General features: G+C 44.7%; 1 protein-coding gene across 1 annotated transcript in view; it reads left to right on the top strand.

Moving 5' to 3' along the window:
- LOC135553154 (kinesin-like protein KIF6) overlaps window positions 1–17,309 on the top strand; it is a 117,798-nt gene that overhangs the window by 7,924 nt on the left and 92,565 nt on the right. The window contains exon 3 of the mRNA XM_064985308.1: window positions 9,288–9,479. Within this exon, the coding sequence (XP_064841380.1) occupies window positions 9,288–9,479 (192 nt within the window). The remainder of the gene's footprint in view (window positions 1–9,287; window positions 9,480–17,309) is intronic.

Below are 17,309 nucleotides of genomic sequence, written 5' to 3'. Positions count from 1 at the left end.
GATTTTGCAGAGAGCCACATCAATTTACAGAAATACTCAATAAACATTGATAAAAGATACAACTATTATACATGGAACTTTAGGTAAACTTCTCCTTAAAGCAACCACTGTGTCAGATTTCAAAAAAACTTTACAGAAAAAGCATACCATGCAATAATTTGATTACGGTGCTCAGAGACAACACCAGCCAAAGAGATATCCGCCATGTTGTGTAGTCAACATTAGTCAGAAATAGCATTATAAATATTCACTTACCTTTGATGATCTTCATCAGAATGCACTCCCAGGAATCCCAGTTCCACAATAAATGTTTGATTTGTTCGATAAAGTTCATTTATGTCCAAATACATCCTTTTGTTAGGGCGTTTGGTAGACATCCAAACGTGCATTCAAGTTCAGCCAAAAGGTCGGACGAAATGTCCAGAAATGTATATTACAGGTCGTGGAAACATGTCAAACTATGTATAGAATCAATCTTTAGGATGTTTTTTATTATAAATCTTCAATAATGTTCCATCCGGAGAACTCATTTTTCTGTAGAAAAGCAATGGAATGCAAGCTAACTTTCACTTGACCATGCGTCACGAGCTCGTGGCAATCTGACAGACACCTGGCTCAATCCCCTCTCATTTGGCCCCACTTCACAGTAGAAGCATCAAACAAGGTTCTAAAGACTGTTGACATCTAGTGGAAGCCTTGGGAAGTGCAAAATGACCCCATAGACACTGTAAGTCGCTCTGGATAAGAGCGTCTGCTAAATGACTTAAATGTAAATGTAAATGTAAAATGTAATGTAAATGTATATTGGAATGGCAATGAGTTGAATAAAACCTCAGATTTCCCACTTCCTGATTGGATTCTTCTCAGGTTTTCGCCTGCCATATGAGTTCTGTTATACTCACAGACACATTTCAAACAGTTTCAGAAACGTCAGAGTGTTTTCTATCCAAATATACTGCATATTCTAGCTTTAATGGCTGAGTAGCAAGCAGTTTACTCTGGGCACCTCATTCATCCAAGCTTCTCAATACTGCCCCCCAGTCACCAAGAAGTTAAATGGTGAGACCGAGTCTGCGTGTCTCACATGGGTAGGCAGACCATTCCATAAAAATGGAGCTCGATATGAGAAAGCCCTGCCTCCAGTTGTTTCCTTAGAAATTTTAGGGACAATTAGGAGGCTTCGTCTTGTGACCGTAGCGTACGTATAGGTATGTACGGCAGGACCAAATCGGCAGGACCAAATCGGAAAGATAGGTAGGAGCAAGACCACGTAATGCTTTGTAGGTTAGCAGTAAAACCTTGAAATCAGCCCTTGCCTTAACAGGACTACGATAACATCGATGCCCATGTCCTGGTTTAGTACATTTGGGAGCAGCTTAGTAATGTCACTTACTCGAACTCCAGGATAGGACATTGTTTTTGCACCAGGAACAGTAACATTTATTACCATGGAGCTGCCCAAAATCACGCCTGGCAAGAAGGCTGCTCATGTGGCTGCTGATTTTTTCCAAGAAAGAGACAATATTTTGCAAGTACTTATCAGTAATCCTCCACCTTATGTTTACATTTTCAGCGAGATCTCAAGGATTCCCTCAACTACCCTACTAATTGTGTAATATTTACTTGCACGTCAAGGTGGTGATTCCCTGTCTTCTCAGTAATACCCCCCATCGTATTGGCATGGCTGTGAGTGACACAGTCCAGTCAGTCCACTCTGTTTCCATAAACTCCACAGTGCGTTCCCTCAGGCTTGGAGCTCATAGGATATAGTGTACTGTGCTCTCGAAGATTTGTATGCACTTTGCTTTAAAGTGAAATGTGATTTTTTTTAAGGGGTTAGTAAAGTGGGTTCTGACTTTCCCTGAGAATGTCGAAGAGAGCTTTTTCCAATAATGGAATTTGTTGTGGAACTGGTCAAGCGAGTGTAAGCATACTACATCAGACACCATATAAATAAAGGAGACAAATGGATTTCACTTTGTGTTTTTTAATCCTGGTCCTGGGGACCGAAAGGCGTGCACATTTGAGTGTTTTGCTTAGCACTACACACCTGATTCCACTAACCAAAGGTTTGATGATGAGTTGATTAGTGGAATCAGGTTTGTAATGCTAGGGTTTCTGAGCCCTTTCCTACTTACTTTTGACTTGCACGGGTGGCTTAGTCTGGCAAACGCTTGTCTTGTCCCCTCCTGGTGACCTTGAAAATGAACCATACTGACACTATCCACAGAAGCCACTTGTGAAAAGTGGATTTTGGCTCTGAGCTTTTTACATTTACATTACATTTAAGTCATTTAGCAGACGCTCTTATCCAGAGCGACTTACAAGTTGGTGAATTCACCTTCTGACATCCAGTGGAACAGCCACTTTACAATAGTGCATCTAAATCATTTAAGGGGGGGTGAGAAGGATTACTTTATCCTATCCTAGGTATTCCTTGAAGAGGTGGGGTTTCAGGTGTCTCCGGAAGGTGGTGATTGACTCCGCTGTCCTGGCGTCGTGAGGGAGTTTGTTCCACCATTGGGGGGCCAGAGCAGCGAACAGTTTTGACTGGGCTGAGCGGGAACTGTACTTCCTCAGTGGTAGGGAGGCGAGCAGGCCAGAGGTGGATGAACGCAGTGCCCTTGTTTGGGTGTAGGGCCTGATCAGAGCCTGGAGGTACTGCGGTGCCGTTCCCCTCACAGCTCCGTAGGCAAGCACCATGGTCTTGTAGCGGATGCGAGCTTCAACTGGAAGCCAGTGGAGAGAGCGGAGGAGCGGGGTGACGTGAGAGAACTTGGGAAGGTTGAACACCAGACGGGCTGCGGCGTTCTGGATGAGTTGTAGGGGTTTAATGGCACAGGCAGGGAGCCCAGCCAACAGCGAGTTGCAGTAATCCAGACGGGAGATGACAAGTGCCTGGATTAGGACCTGCGCCGCTTCCTGTGTGAGGCAGGGTCGTACTCTGCGGATGTTGTAGAGCATGAACCTACAGGAACGGGCCACCGCCTTGATGTTAGTTGAGAACGACAGGGTGTTGTCCAGGATCACGCCAAGGTTCTTAGCGCTCTGGGAGGAGGACACAATGGAGTTGTCAACCGTGATGGCGAGATCATGGAACGGGCAGTCCTTCCCCGGGAGGAAGAGCAGCTCCGTCTTGCCGAGGTTCAGCTTGAGGTGGTGATCCGTCATCCACACTGATATATCTGCCAGACATGCAGAGATGCGATTCGCCACCTGGTCATCAGAAGGGGGAAAGGGAAGATTAATTGTGTGTCGTCTGCATAGCAATGATAGGAGAGACCATGTGAGGTTATGCCAGAGCCAAGTGACTTGGTGTATAGCGAGAATAGGAGAGGGCCTAGAACAGAGCCCTGGGGGACACCAGTGGTGAGAGCGCGTGGCGAGGAGACAGATTCTCGCCACGCCACCTGGTAGGAGCGACCTGTCAGGTAGGATGCAATCCAAGCGTGGGCCGCGCCGGAGATTCCCAACTCGGAGAGGGTGGAGAGGAGGATCTGATGGTTCACAGTATCGAAGGCAGCCGATAGGTCTAGAAGGATGAGAGCAGAGGAGAGAGAGTTAGCTTTAGCAGTGCGGAGTGCCTCCGTGATACAGAGAGGAGCAGTCTCAGTTGAATGACTAGTCTTGAAACCTGACTGATTTGGATCAAGAAGGTCATTCTGAGAGAGATAGCGGGAGAGCTGGCCAAGGACGGCACGTTCAAGAGTTTTGGAGAGAAAAGAAAGAAGGGATACTGGTCTGTAGTTGTTGACATCGGAGGGATCGAGCGTAGGTTTTTTCAGAAGGGGTGCAACTCTCGCTCTCTTGAAGACGGAAGGGACGTAGCCAGCGGTCAGGGATGAGTTGATGAGCGAGGTGAGGTAAGGGAGAAGGTCTCCGGAAATGGTCTGGAGAAGAGAGGAGGGGATAGGGTCAAGCGGGCAGGTTGTTGGGCGGCCGGCCGTCACAAGAAGCGAGATTTCATCTGGAGAGAGGGGAGAAAGAGGTCAGAGCACAGGGTAGGGCAGTGTGAGCAGAACCAGCGGTGTCGTTTGACTTAGCAAACGAGGATCGGATGTCGTCGACCTTCTTTTCAAAATGGTTGACAAAGTCATCTGCAGAGAGGGAGGAGGGGGGGGGGGGAGGAGGATTCAGGAGGGAGGAGAAGGTGGCAAAGAGCTTCCTAGGGTTAGAGGCAGATGCTTGGAATTTAGAGTGGAAGAAAGTGGCTTTAGCAGCAGAGACAGAGGAGGAAAATGTAGAGAGGAGGGAGTGAAAGGATGCCAGGTCCGCAGGGAGGCGAGTTTTCCTCCATTTCCGCTCGGCTGCCCGGAGCACTGTTCTGTGAGCTCGCAATGAGTCGTCGAGCCACGGAGCGGGAGGGGAGGACCGAGCCGGTCTGGAGGATAGGGGACATAGAGAGTCAAAGGATGCAGAAAGGGAAGAGAGGAGGGTTGAGGAGGCAGAATCAGGAGATAGGTCGGAGAAGGTATGAGCAGAGGGAAGAGATGATAGGATGGAAGAGGAGAGAGTAGCGGGGGAGAGAGAGCGAAGGTTGGGACGGCGCGATACCATCCGAGTAGGGGCAGTGTGGGAAGTGTTGGATGAGAGCGAGAGGGAAAAGGATACAAGGTGGTGGTCGGAGACTTGGAGGGAGTTGCAATGAGGTTAGTGGAAGAACAGCATCTAGTAAAGATGAGGTCGAGCGTATTGCCTGCCTTGTGAGTAGGGGGGAAGGTGAGAGGGTGAGGTCAAAAGAGGAGAGGAGTGGAAAGAAGGAGGCAGAGAGGAATGAGTCAAAGGTAGACGTGGGGAGGTTAAAGTCGCCCAGGACTTTGAGAGGTGAGCCGTCCTCAGGAAAGGAGCTTATCAAGGCATCAAGCTCATTGATGAACTCTCCGAGGAACCTGGAGGGCGATAAATGATAAGGATGTTAAGCTTGAAAGGGCTGGTAACTGTGACAGCATGGAATTCAAAGGAGGCGATAGACAGATGGGTAAGGGGAGAAAGAGAGAATGACCACTTGGGAGAGATGAGGATCCCGGTGCCACCACCCCGCTGACCAGAAGCTCTCGGGGTGTGCGAGAACACGTGGGCGGACGAAGAGAGAGCAGTAGGAGTAGCAGTGTTATCTGTGGTGATCCATGTTTCCGTCAGTGCCAAGAAGTCGAGGGACTGGAGGGAGGCATAGGCTGAGATGAACTCTGCCTTGTTGGCCGCAGATCGGCAGTTCCAGAGGCTACCGGAGACCTGGAACTCCACGTGGGTCGTGCGTGCTGGGACCACCAGATTAGGGTGGCCGCGGCCACGCGGTGTGGAGCGTTTGTATGGTCTGTGCAGAGAGGAGAGAACAGGGATAGATAGACACATAGTTGACAGGCTACAGAAGAGGCTACGCTAATGCAAAGGAGATTGGAATGACAAGTGGACTACACGTCTCGAATGTTCAGAAAGTTAAGCTTACGTAGCAAGAATCTTATTGACTAAAAAGATTGAAATGATACAGTACTGCTGGAGTAGGCTAGCTGGCAGTGGGTGCGTTGTTGACTTTGTAGGCTAGCTGGCAGTGGCTGCGTTGTTGACACTACACTAATCAAGTCGTTCCGTCGAGTGTAATAGTTTCTACAGTGCTGCTATTCGGGGGCTAGCTGGCTAGCTAGCAGTGTTGATTACGTAACGTTACGTTAAAAGAACGACAATAGCTGGCTAGCTAACCTAGAAAATCGCTCTAGACTACACAATTGTCTTAGATACAAAGACGGCTATGTAGCTAGCTAGCTACGATCAAACAAATCAAACCGTTGTACTGTAATGAAGTGAAATGAAAATGTGATACTACCTGTGGAGCGAAGCGGAATGTTGACCGGTAGTTGAAGTTCAATTCGGTAGACGTTGGCTAGCTGTTGGCTAGCTAGCTAGCAGTATCTCCTACGTTAAGGACGAAAAATAGCTGGCTAGCTAACCACGGTAAATTAAGATAATCACTCTAAGTCTACACACTCTAAACTACACAATTATCTTGGATACGAAGACAGCAAAGACAACTATGTAGCTAGCTAACACTACACTAATCGAGTCGTTCAGTTGAGTGTAATAGTTTCTACAGTGCTAGTAGACGGTGGACGATAGCTAGCTGCTGGGCAGATAGCAGTGTAGACTACGTTAGGACGACGAAATACGATAATTACGCAATTATCTTTGATACAAAGACGGCTATGTAGCTAGCTAAGAAGAAATTGCTAAGATTAGACTAATCAAACCGTTGTACTATAATGAAATGTAATGAAAATGTAATGAAAAGTTATACTACCTGCGGACCGAAGTGTAGATGTGACCGCTCGCTCCAACCCGGAACCGGTGTATTTGCTTTGCCCGGCAGCGTGTCCTGGAAGTTGGGGATTCATTGGTTTCAACAGGTATTTAATAAAATCAAATTTTTTTGGTCACATAATTAAAGAGCAGCAGTAAATTAACAGTAGCGAGGCTATATACAGGGGGTACTGGTTCCAAACCTCTGGTACAGCATTTGAGTGAACTCGTAATGCGGCTTTCCTTTATCTTCAATTGATTATATCGGGGACTATGTTGTTTGCAATGATTTAGGTGTGTTGATATGAGATTCTGTTTGACCATTACCAGGCCACTCTGTGTAGTTGAGTTACGTTCAGGTCCATGAGAGTTATGATACTGTTTTGGTTCCCTTTAATTCGTTTTACACTGTTGTTCCCGATTACATCTACATGACAGCTAAATGAGTAGTACTTTGCAGACGCCCTAAATAGGGGGCCATTTATCATCCTGACATAAACCTGGACATTTAGATAGACGATTTACATCTCTCAATCAAACAAGCTATCTATGTAGACTAACCTAATTTTGGTAGGTGTGAAAACAAGATGTTTGAAAATCTGATGAGGCAAAACTAGAATGGGCTCAGGGAACCAAATAATGTGGTGACTGTAAATTACTGGATGTCATCCCAGGCATCAACAGCACGGTACTCTTTTGTTAAACCACAGGCAGTTTTTGAAAATAAGCCATTTTCCTTGTGTACTTTACTACAAGCCTTTGATTAAATATTGAATGTATATTTTGATGGAATGCAACCTGGTGCTTGTGTCGTAAAAAAAAAAGGACAGCGCCTAGATCTTGGAAGATCTTTTTATTTTTTGCTTTAGTCTTGAGTTATTTGAGCAGTCAGCACTTTATAGGTTAAAAAAAGTGTACTTGACAGTCTGTATTTTATGGATTTACCTTCCCTGGCCCTGTTTCCTTTCTTCTTGGCAGTGCAAGGAACAGATGTGTATTCCCGTTGTGCAGTAAGCATGTCAGCCTATGGACAACCTTTTCATTTGGCAAATCAAGGGGCTTGGGCTTTTCTTTTCAAGGACAGCCATTAAAAATAAAAATGAATGTATTGTTCATTTTGCATATCTGTGCCTGTATATGCATAAACTACATATAGACTGTCAGCTTACAGTGTGTAAGTGCAAGGTTCTCCAAAACATTTGATTAATCCCAATGGATTGGGTTTGAAGCAGATGGGACAGAGGGAAACCATTACAGTAAATTTAACGAATGGGTTGAATAAGTTTGTGCTGTTCTGTTGCCAGGTGGAACATGTCGTGGGATTGGAAGTGTGAACAGGATCGGAGTGTTTTTGTCTTTCACTCCCCACTCTTTTGCACTCACTCACTCTGTCATACACACACACACAAATGTGCGCACACACACACATTTGTACGCAAACATACACTCACAAATGTGCGCACACACAAATGCACTCATGCACAAATGTGAAGAAAAAAATACTCTCATCAGGAGAAGATGCTCTGGAATCTTGACACGCTCTCTCCAGCCTTCACGGCTCCTATTCTCTCCGGTAATTCATACCAGACAAGGGCTGCATCCCAAATGTACATTTAGATCTGAGTAATTTAGCAGATGCTCTTATCCAGAGCAACTTACAGTTATTACATTCATCTTAAGATAGCTAGTTGAGACTATCACATCACACATTTCCTCCAGTCGTTGTAAGTACATTTTTCTCAATAAAGAAGTTATCAGCAAAGTCAGTGCTAGTGTAACAGTATAGCTTCTGTCCCTCTCCTCGCCCCTACCTAGGCTCGAACCAGGAACCCTCTGCACACATCGACAACAGCCACCCTCGAAGCATCGTTACCCATCGCTTCACAAAAGCCGCGACCCTTGCAGAGCAAGGGGAGGAACTACTTCAAGGTCTCAGAGTGAGTGACGTCACCGATTGAAATGCTAGTAGTGCGCACCCCGCTAACTAGCTAGCCATTTCACATTTGTTACACTAGTGGGAAAAGACCCGTGCAAGTTAAAACATTTTATGGGGCAGAATAAGACTGAGATGTCTTATTTAAGATACTCTTTGACGAGGTAGGTTTTCAGATGTTTTCACCCCCCAATGTTGCACCAAAGACCAGGGGTGGCAGAACGGAGTTCCCAAATGGCACCCTAATCTTTTGCATAATATTGACGGTCCCAAATGGCACCCTATTCCCAGGACATCTCACTGAGCCGGTAAGGTCAGAGAACGCATGTGTCAGCCTGGACCATATTAAAGACGGCAGCGTGCTCGTGCCATTTCCTCCATGTCAAAGGAAACCATTGTTATTGCCCCTGTTGTCTTGAAGTATGTGTTGTAAGGGGAGCCGCATGTCATCTTTATCTTCATGTGATGTCCCTCACAGTGCAAGGCAGACCGGGGATATTCTTCAAAATATGTTTTGTCCTTTTCTGGAAACTTAATTTAGTTTTTCTGTGATATATTGACAGATGGAAGTTCCCTTTCTCTAAGACAGAATGACCTTTACCATTTGTGTTGAAATTGGAGTATCTATTTTGTCCCATTCCTTACCTCCAAATGCCATATAGGCCTATACCTTGACTTTAAACCTGACTGTTGTCTCTACCTCAAACCAGACTGATGAGATATTTTGTTACACATTTGTGAGGATAGACATTTCCTCTCATGGCTCAGACACACTGCGGCGATGAATTGATGAAACCAGCTGGTAGCCATCAGCTTGCAGTGTGTTATAGCAACCACCTGCTGGATGTCAACAAATGTGAAAATTAACTGAAAGTGACAGACAATCCTGGTCAAAGGCACTCAGCCCATAGCTCTGGGGTGTTTCTTCTCTTACTTGCTATGCATGGTGCCCACCATCCGGCTAACTCAGGTGTGCGTTTTCAGTTTTTTTTTTAAAGTTACCCATTAACCATTTCTTCCCAAAGAGGATGTCTATACATATTCTTTAACCTAAGCATCACAGATATCCTGGTGAGCATTCTGAAGAAGGAGAAGAGGAGATCTAAGGACGCTGCTGCTCAACTGGCCAACATCTCCAATGGCCGTTCCTTGGACCCCCAGACTCCTTTGAGGTTATACACAGCGTCACTGGCAGGAGACACAGAGGCAGTTGAGAATGACCATGGAGTGCCACCCACTCTTTATGGGGAAAGAGGTATGCTGATTCACTGTCACCATTGGGTCAGGATGCAAATCCAGAAGTATGATAATTAATTAAAAAAATATGATTTTTTACCTTATGACTGACCATAACCTTACATGATATTTTCATTTTTTTTTTTATAAATGTTCACTTCCCAGTATAGCCAATTTGTACTTTGCAAGTTGGCCATGTAGTGGGAATGCTTACTCGCATTCTAGCAGAAACTCATGCTTACATGGTGTTTTTAACATGCTTTTATCACACGCACATTTGTGCAGAGAAACAAAACAGTTGTATGATTTTAGTTGTGTATTCCTTTTAAGTTTTATTAGTCATATTTACAGGATAGGCATGGTATACATCTAAAGGCTTACTTGCAGGTTCCTTCTCGACAATGCAACAAAAATAAGAAAAGATAAGAATACGAACGTGATTTAAATGACGGTAGAATAGAATAATTATTTTAGCATAATTAAAATATAGGAAGGCACAATTTATAGTCCAATATTTCCATGTGTATAAATTGAGCAGTATAATAGGCAGTTTAATGGGCAAGACAAAATATTTAAGTTCCTTTGAAAGAGGTATGGTAGTAGGTGCCAGGCACACCGATTTGTATCAAGAACATCAACGCTGCTGGGTTTTTCACACACAACAGTTTCATGTGTGTACCAAGAAGGACATTCAGGCCAATTTGACAGAACTATAGGAAGCATTGGAGTTAACATGGTCCAGCATCCCTGTGGAACGTTTTTGACACATTGTAGAGTCCATGCCCTGACGAATTGAGGTTCTTTTGAGGGCAAAAGGTGAAGGTGTTCCTAATGTTTGGTACACTCAGTGTGTGTGTGTGTGTGTGTGTGTGTGTGTGTGTGTGTGTGTGTGTGTGTGTCTGTGTGTCTGTCTGTGTGTGTCTGTGTGCATGAGTGAGTACATATGTGTGATGAATCAGAGCAGGTGGTCAGTCCAGTTCAAGTGTTCAGCAGTCTGATGGCTTGTAGATATAAACAGTTTCTTAGCCTGTTGGTATCAGACCTCATGATCCGATACCATCTGCCCGATGGTAAGGGAGTGAACAACTCGTGGCTGGAGTGTATTTGATGCTGTTTTTGTTTTGTTGACGTTGAGTTAGAAGCTGACTCATCATTGTTGGTTATCAGGCCTACAACTGTGGTGTTGTCAACAAACTTGATGATGGAGTTGGTGTTGTGCAAAAATCGCACAGTCATGGGTGAACAGGGAGTACTGCAGAGAACTGAGGTCTCACAATTGGGGGCACCTGTGTGGAGTCAGTGCGAAGGAGGTGTTGTTGCCAATCCTCCTGTGGTCTGCCCGTCAGGAAGTCCAGGATCCAGTTGCAGAGGCTGGTGTCGGGCTTGGAGGGAACAATAGTATTGAATGCTGAACCTGTAGTCAATGAATAGCGTTCTCACATAGGTGTTCCTCTTGTCCAGATGTGAATAGAATTGGAAATGGCATCTTCTGTGGATGTGTTGGAGCGGTAGGTACATTGGAGTGGTTCCAGTTTGACTGGCATGTTGGCCTTGATGTGGGCCATGACCAGCCTCTCAAAGCACTTCATGATGACCAAGGTGAGTGCAACAGGTGATAGTCATTTGGGCATGTCACCTTGTTTTTCTTGGGCACTGGGATGATGTTGGTCTCCTTAAAGCAGACTGCAGCCGGGGACAGGGACAAGTTGAAGATGTCAGAGAAGACGCCCGCCAGATGGTCAGCACACACTCTGAGGACGCAGCCAGGTACGCCATCTGGGCCAGCTTGCTTTGTGACTCATCACTCTTTTGAGAGTTTTCAACTTGTCATCACTCTTTTGAGCAGTGATAGTCTTCCTGGATGGCTCAGTATTGTTTGCCTCAAAGCTAACATAGAATGTGTTCAGGTCATTTGTTAGGGAGGCTTCAGTGGGCACCGCACAGCTGGATTTGCCTTTGCAGTCTGTAATAGTCTGTAGTCCCTGCCGAATACGACGCGAGTCTGAGTTGTCGATCATCAATTCAAGTTTGAGTCTGTATTGTCTTTTTGCATCCCTAATGGATTTGCGGAGCTCGTACCTGCTTGACTAGTACTCCATGTGCTCCACCGACATTGAATGCTGCAGTACTGGCTTTCACCAGTACACACAATACCCTATAATGATAAAGCAAAAACAGGTTTTTAGACATTTCTTTACATGTATAACAAAAAGAAAACTGAAATATCACATTTACATAAGCATTCAGACCCTTTACTCAGTGCTTGTAGCACCTTTGACGCTACAAGCTCGGCACACCTGTATTTGGGGAGTTTCTCCCATTCTTCTCTGCAGACCCTCCAAAGCTCTGTCAGGTTGGATGGGGAGTGTTGCTGCACAGCCATTTTCAGGTCTCTCCAGAGATGTTAGATGGGGCTTAAGTCCGGGCTCTGGCTGGGCCACTTAAGTGACATTCAGAGACTTGTCCCAAAGCCACTCTTGCAATGTCTTGGTTGTGTGCTTAGGGTCGTTGTCCTGTTGGAAGGTGAACCTTCGCCCCAGTCTAAGGTCATGAGTGCTCTGGAGTAGGTTTTCATCAAGGATCTCCCTGTACTTTGCTCTGTTCATCTTTCCCTCGATCCTGACTAATCTCCCACTCTCTGTTGCTGAAAAACATCCCAACAGCATGCTTCACCGTAGGGATGGTGCCAGGTTTCCTCCAGACGTGACGCTTGGATTTCAGGCAAAGAGTTCAGTCTTGATTTCGTCAGACCAGAAAATCTTGTTTCTCATGGTCTGAGAGTCCTTTAGCTGCTTTTTGGCAAACTCCAAGTGGGCCTTTTACTGAGGAGTGGCTTCCGCCTGGCCACTGTACCATAAAGGCCTGATTGGTGGAGTGCTGCTGAGATGGATGTCCTTCTTGAAGGTTCTCTCATCTACACAAAGGAACTCTGAAACTCAGTCATAGTGACCATCGGGTTCTTGGTCACCTCCCTGACCAAGGCCCTTCTCCCACGATTGCCCAATTTGGCCGAGTCTTGTAAGAGTCTTGGTGGTTCCAAACTTCTTCCATTTAAGAATGATTGCGGCCACTGTGTTCTTGGGGACCTTCAATGTTAAATTTTTTTGGGCAGCCTTCCCCATATCTGTGCTTTCGACACAATCATGTCTCAGAGCTCTACGGACGATTCCTTTGACCTCATGGCTTGGTTTTTGCTCCGACATGCACAGTCAACTGTGGGACATAATATAAAGACAGGTGTGTGTCTTTCCAAATCATGTCCAATCAATTGAATTTACCACGTGGACTCCAATCAAGTTGTAGAAACATCTCAAGGATGATAAATGGTAGCAGGATGACCCGAGCTCAATTTTGAGTCTCATAGCAAAGGGTCTGAATACTTATGTAAATAAGGTATACGTTTTTATATTTTTCTATACATTTGCTAAAAAATGTAAAAACCTGTTTTCGCTTTGTCATTATGGGGTATTGTGTGAAAATTGTATTTATTATTTATTTAATCATTTTTAGAATACAGCTGTAACGTAACATAATGTGGAAAATGTTTAGGGGTCTGAATACTTTCCCGAATTCATTGTATATTCTGCAATATTGATGGATGAGTCCTGAGAGGATGAATGTTTGAACATGTATTCCATTCAGTATTCTCAAAACAATCCTGCAGCATTAAGTCTGCCTTCTCTGTCCAGCGCCTCACTATTCTCTGTGTCGGTGGCTCCCTCTTGAGCTGCTGTTTGTAGGCAGGGAGTAGGAACAGAGAAACATGATCTGATTGGCCGAAGTGGGTGCGGGGGATGGCTTAGTACGCATTACGGATGTTTATGTATACATGTTCAAGCACGCTGGATCATCTGGTGGATCAGGATACATGTTGTTGATATGTGTTTTAGACAGGGTTGGTTAATGTCACACAGCATTCCCTGATGTCCCTCTGCGATTGAGGCCTTGCTCTGAGTTCACAAATTTTAATTTCCAGAGATTGGACATGAGTCATCGGAATACAAGGAAGAGGTGGCCGAGTTTACCCGTCTTTTCAGTCTAGCTTGAAGTCCTCCTTTCCTTCCTCTTCTTCGTTGCCGGCGTTGCCTTATGTCATCTCGTCCACGAGCAACAGTTTAGCCCACTGTGCTGGGAACAAAGGAGTGAATGAAGTATTCCAGATCTGGTAAGCTGGGAGATAAGTATGTAGCTTCCGATTCATGATCCAGAAGTGTTTGTCGGTTGTAGGAAATTATTGCACAAACAGTCTAGGCAGCAAAGTAATAATTAACGCAAAAATTGCCATAAAAAAGCTAATGTGCTGACCACACCGCCCATGTCGCGTGTGCGTGCGCGAGCGTTGCAAAATAAATGTACACGTACATGTTATTCAATCATTGCATCCATACTGTTCGGGCACGTCAACGATCGTCTGCATAGCCAGGCGCTAAAGTAGAACTTGGATCTATTTGTGTTGCTTGATGCGTTGCAAATCCTGAGGTTCACACTCCAATCCAGTTGGTGGTCGTAATGCACCTTAAAGTTGGTTGCCAACCTCCATATAAAGTCTAAAGAAGAAGAAGAAGCCTGAAGGAGGAGAGAAACAAACTCGGTTTACCCTTTTATCTGTGGATTAATTGTCGGAGTAGAGGACCTTGTGCATTTCAGGTAAAATAACACATTGTTTACATTCCAGGACAAATTAGCTAGCAACAGCAAGCTGTCTAGCTAAATTGCCATGCATGTTTAATGCTTTTCGACCTGTCCCCAAATTAATATAGTTGTTTCAGAGTTCGTTCAACCTGCGTGTCCTGATCGTATCTAGTTATGGGTGGACAAAATCAACATGCGCGCAATGGCGCACACAGACGCACGTGCGCCCGGTTTAGCCAGCATGTAAGTCAAGCAGGAAACAGTAAGACACACGCCCTCCTCATCACCACCATCTTAATTTTATGGGAAGAATGCTGCTGTATGTTATGAGGACTATCAAAGGCATTCCTCACCAAGTGGTACTAGTTAAAGCTCTGCCTGACCCTATCACACTTTTGATTTTTTTGCTAGTGGTAGATAAAGTCTAGCTGAAGTTTGTAGTGGCTGTTTATAGCAAACCAAAATATGGATTACAGTTTCTCCTGGTCCATAGACTACTTTCAGGGTGATACTGAACATTCCCTTTAATTTCTTTCCTATTTCTTAAAAATTGTGTCACTTGAGGGAGACTGGCTCAGTGGTAGTGCTTCAGTCCGACAGGCACACATTGCCAAGAACGGCATGGGATCGAATCCTGCCCCATACACCACTTTCCTCCTGTTATCCCCTCTATATCTGTAACCCACTATACTTTCCATCTAAGTAACTAAAAAAAATATGCAAGGATGGTGCTCCGTAAAAAACAAGAAGACTATTGTAAATCATAAAAGTTGCCCATTGAGCAACCTGTTAGTGTTCACCTCAAGAGATTTTAGATGTTAAAGGTATCCAGTCAGACTAAAGATATTTGAGGGCTTTTCACACTTCTGAGCTGAACTGAGCCGATCCAAACCAAGCTGTACTGAGCTGCCCTAGTTACGCATCCACAGTTGTTTTTGGAACTGTCCTGAAAAGATCAATGTGAAAAGAAAATATCAGAGCCAGCACAGTTTGGTTCAGGTCAGCACAGTAGTGCCAATTGCTCCTTACCATATCTCTGCAAGTTTAAACGGGGCACATGCTGACCCATAACAGGGCTCAGATGCATGATGTCGCTATATGCAACTCACTGTCTAGCCTGCCAGCTAGCCTAGTGGCTAAGCCCACTGATTTCTGCATGATAAAGGAGGCTCTTGTGATCATAATGAACCATTGAAGCAAATATAACATCACAGTTCCATGGATGTGAACCATATTAAACGGGATACTCTGTATATTAAACAGGGGACAGGAAATGAATAGGACATAAATGTGGTCGCGCTGATTGTCAGTGTGCCTGTCGAGGTTGTCTTTGGAGAGACTTTAAATGCATAACAAATCCTCTTCTTCAGGATTTACTGTATGGCGAACAGTCAACCACTCAACGTCCCACCGCTACACTATATTTAAATAGTGTCATCAGACGGATCACATTCTTGCATGAGGAATTTCCTCTTTGGAATTAGCATGCTTTGGAATTAGCATCTGGGTGTATCCCAGATTTCATCCTATTCCCTGTATAGTGCACTACTTTTGAACTACTTTTTGAGGTCAAAGTTAGTGCACTATATAGGGAATAGGGTGACATTTGGAATGCACACCCATAATAGGTAGCCTAGACCCAGTAATGATTTTGCTTTCATTGGACTGCAGTTCTGCCTATAGATGGGTTAATTAATACCGGGGGAATTAAAACGGGGAGGTTGAGCTATTGAGCTTCTTCTTAAGAGAGCTCCCTCCTCACTGGTGGCAGGTTTGTTTGGCTTTGCCTGTTTAATTTAAGTTTAGCGGTGACTTTAGCGTGATGATAAAACTGAGCCCCGATAATAACTGTGATCATAGCCCTGGGTGCCGGATGCGAGCCAGCAACTCATCAAACTGACTCAGAGCTCCTGTCTCCACAAACTGCAGCGCTGTCTCAATGGGCTCCTCATCACCATTTTTGAGTAATGATCCTTGGTAATAGGACCATGGAGGGTAATTGCAAACAGGGTTCTTGAAAGAAGAGCCTATTCAAAAACAAACGCATCTTGTTAGGGAGAGAATCAATCACTCATTGAGGAGCGATCAGTGTATATGAAGTGGTTAATAAGTAATGTCCGTGTGTCACGCTGAGCTCTCAGAGCAGCATGCTCTCTAACTCGTATTACCTCGGATTTGACTGGTAGAGCTCAAGGCAGACCTCGTTGCCCCCGCTCCTCTGCCCTTTTGACCCCGTTATTGGCGTTCTCCATTGCTATGAGAAACGATGACCCCCGTTTATATTTAATTGACCTGTCACATAGACACTTGCCTGACTCTCAAACTGCATGTGCAACTTCTTCGAGAACCACATTCTCCCAAAAGTTCAGCTGAACTGTCTTTTGGTGGGAGGGAGGAAGAGAGAGAGGAGTGGAGGTTGAAGAGTATTTGATACAGCTGTCCACTTATAGTGGGGCTATCTGCTCAAGTATTTACATTTTTGTCTGTGTAGGATGTTTTAGATGGAGGCCATAAAATCAACTGAACAGGTTTGTATCCATCAGTGGGTCTCCAAATGTAGCCTAGGGCTGTGGCGGTCATGACATTTTGTCAGCTCTGATTGTCAATTGTCGGTCTCACAGTGATTGACCATTAATTAAAATAAATACATTTGGCAACTCCTGGCTTCCACATTTCCTACAAGCCACTGATGCAGACTTTTGGAACATATACATTTTAAAAAGTCTAATAAATCCATGTATTATCACCTTCACCATCACTATACATCCAATATTTATTTTAGACCGGTCTAAAGAATTATGATATGAAGAAAATGTAGCCTGTTTCAGAAGAACATAATAGCATACTCTGAATTGTCCTTATGTTAGGTCCTGATCTGCCTATGCCAAATGTGACTCACCACCTGGATTCAGTCTTATGTAGCAACATTTGAAATTGTGTTTTTTACATTGTATAAAGGTAGAGTATCAGAGCTACAAAATGGTATATCATACACTGCATTTGAGGAACAATGGGAAAGTAATTTGGCTTTGAAAGTTGATCAACTTGTAAACTCACTTTTGAAAAATGGCCTTTGAATGTTTTGGTTTCTAGTGAAAAGCTCCTCTTTGTCTCCACCCATTCAACATCGTCCACACCCTCTTAAACTTTAGCCCCACCCATCTCGTTTCGCTCTCGGTGAGCACACTTGACGCTCTGGCCAATGATTTGTTGACCT

This window comes from Oncorhynchus masou, chromosome 2, assembly GCF_036934945.1.
Source record: "Oncorhynchus masou masou isolate Uvic2021 chromosome 2, UVic_Omas_1.1, whole genome shotgun sequence".
In the NCBI taxonomy this organism is placed as follows: Eukaryota; Metazoa; Chordata; class Actinopteri; order Salmoniformes; family Salmonidae; genus Oncorhynchus; species Oncorhynchus masou.
The sequence above is the reverse complement of the archived record's forward strand: the minus strand, read 5'-3'. Positions and strand labels throughout refer to the sequence as shown.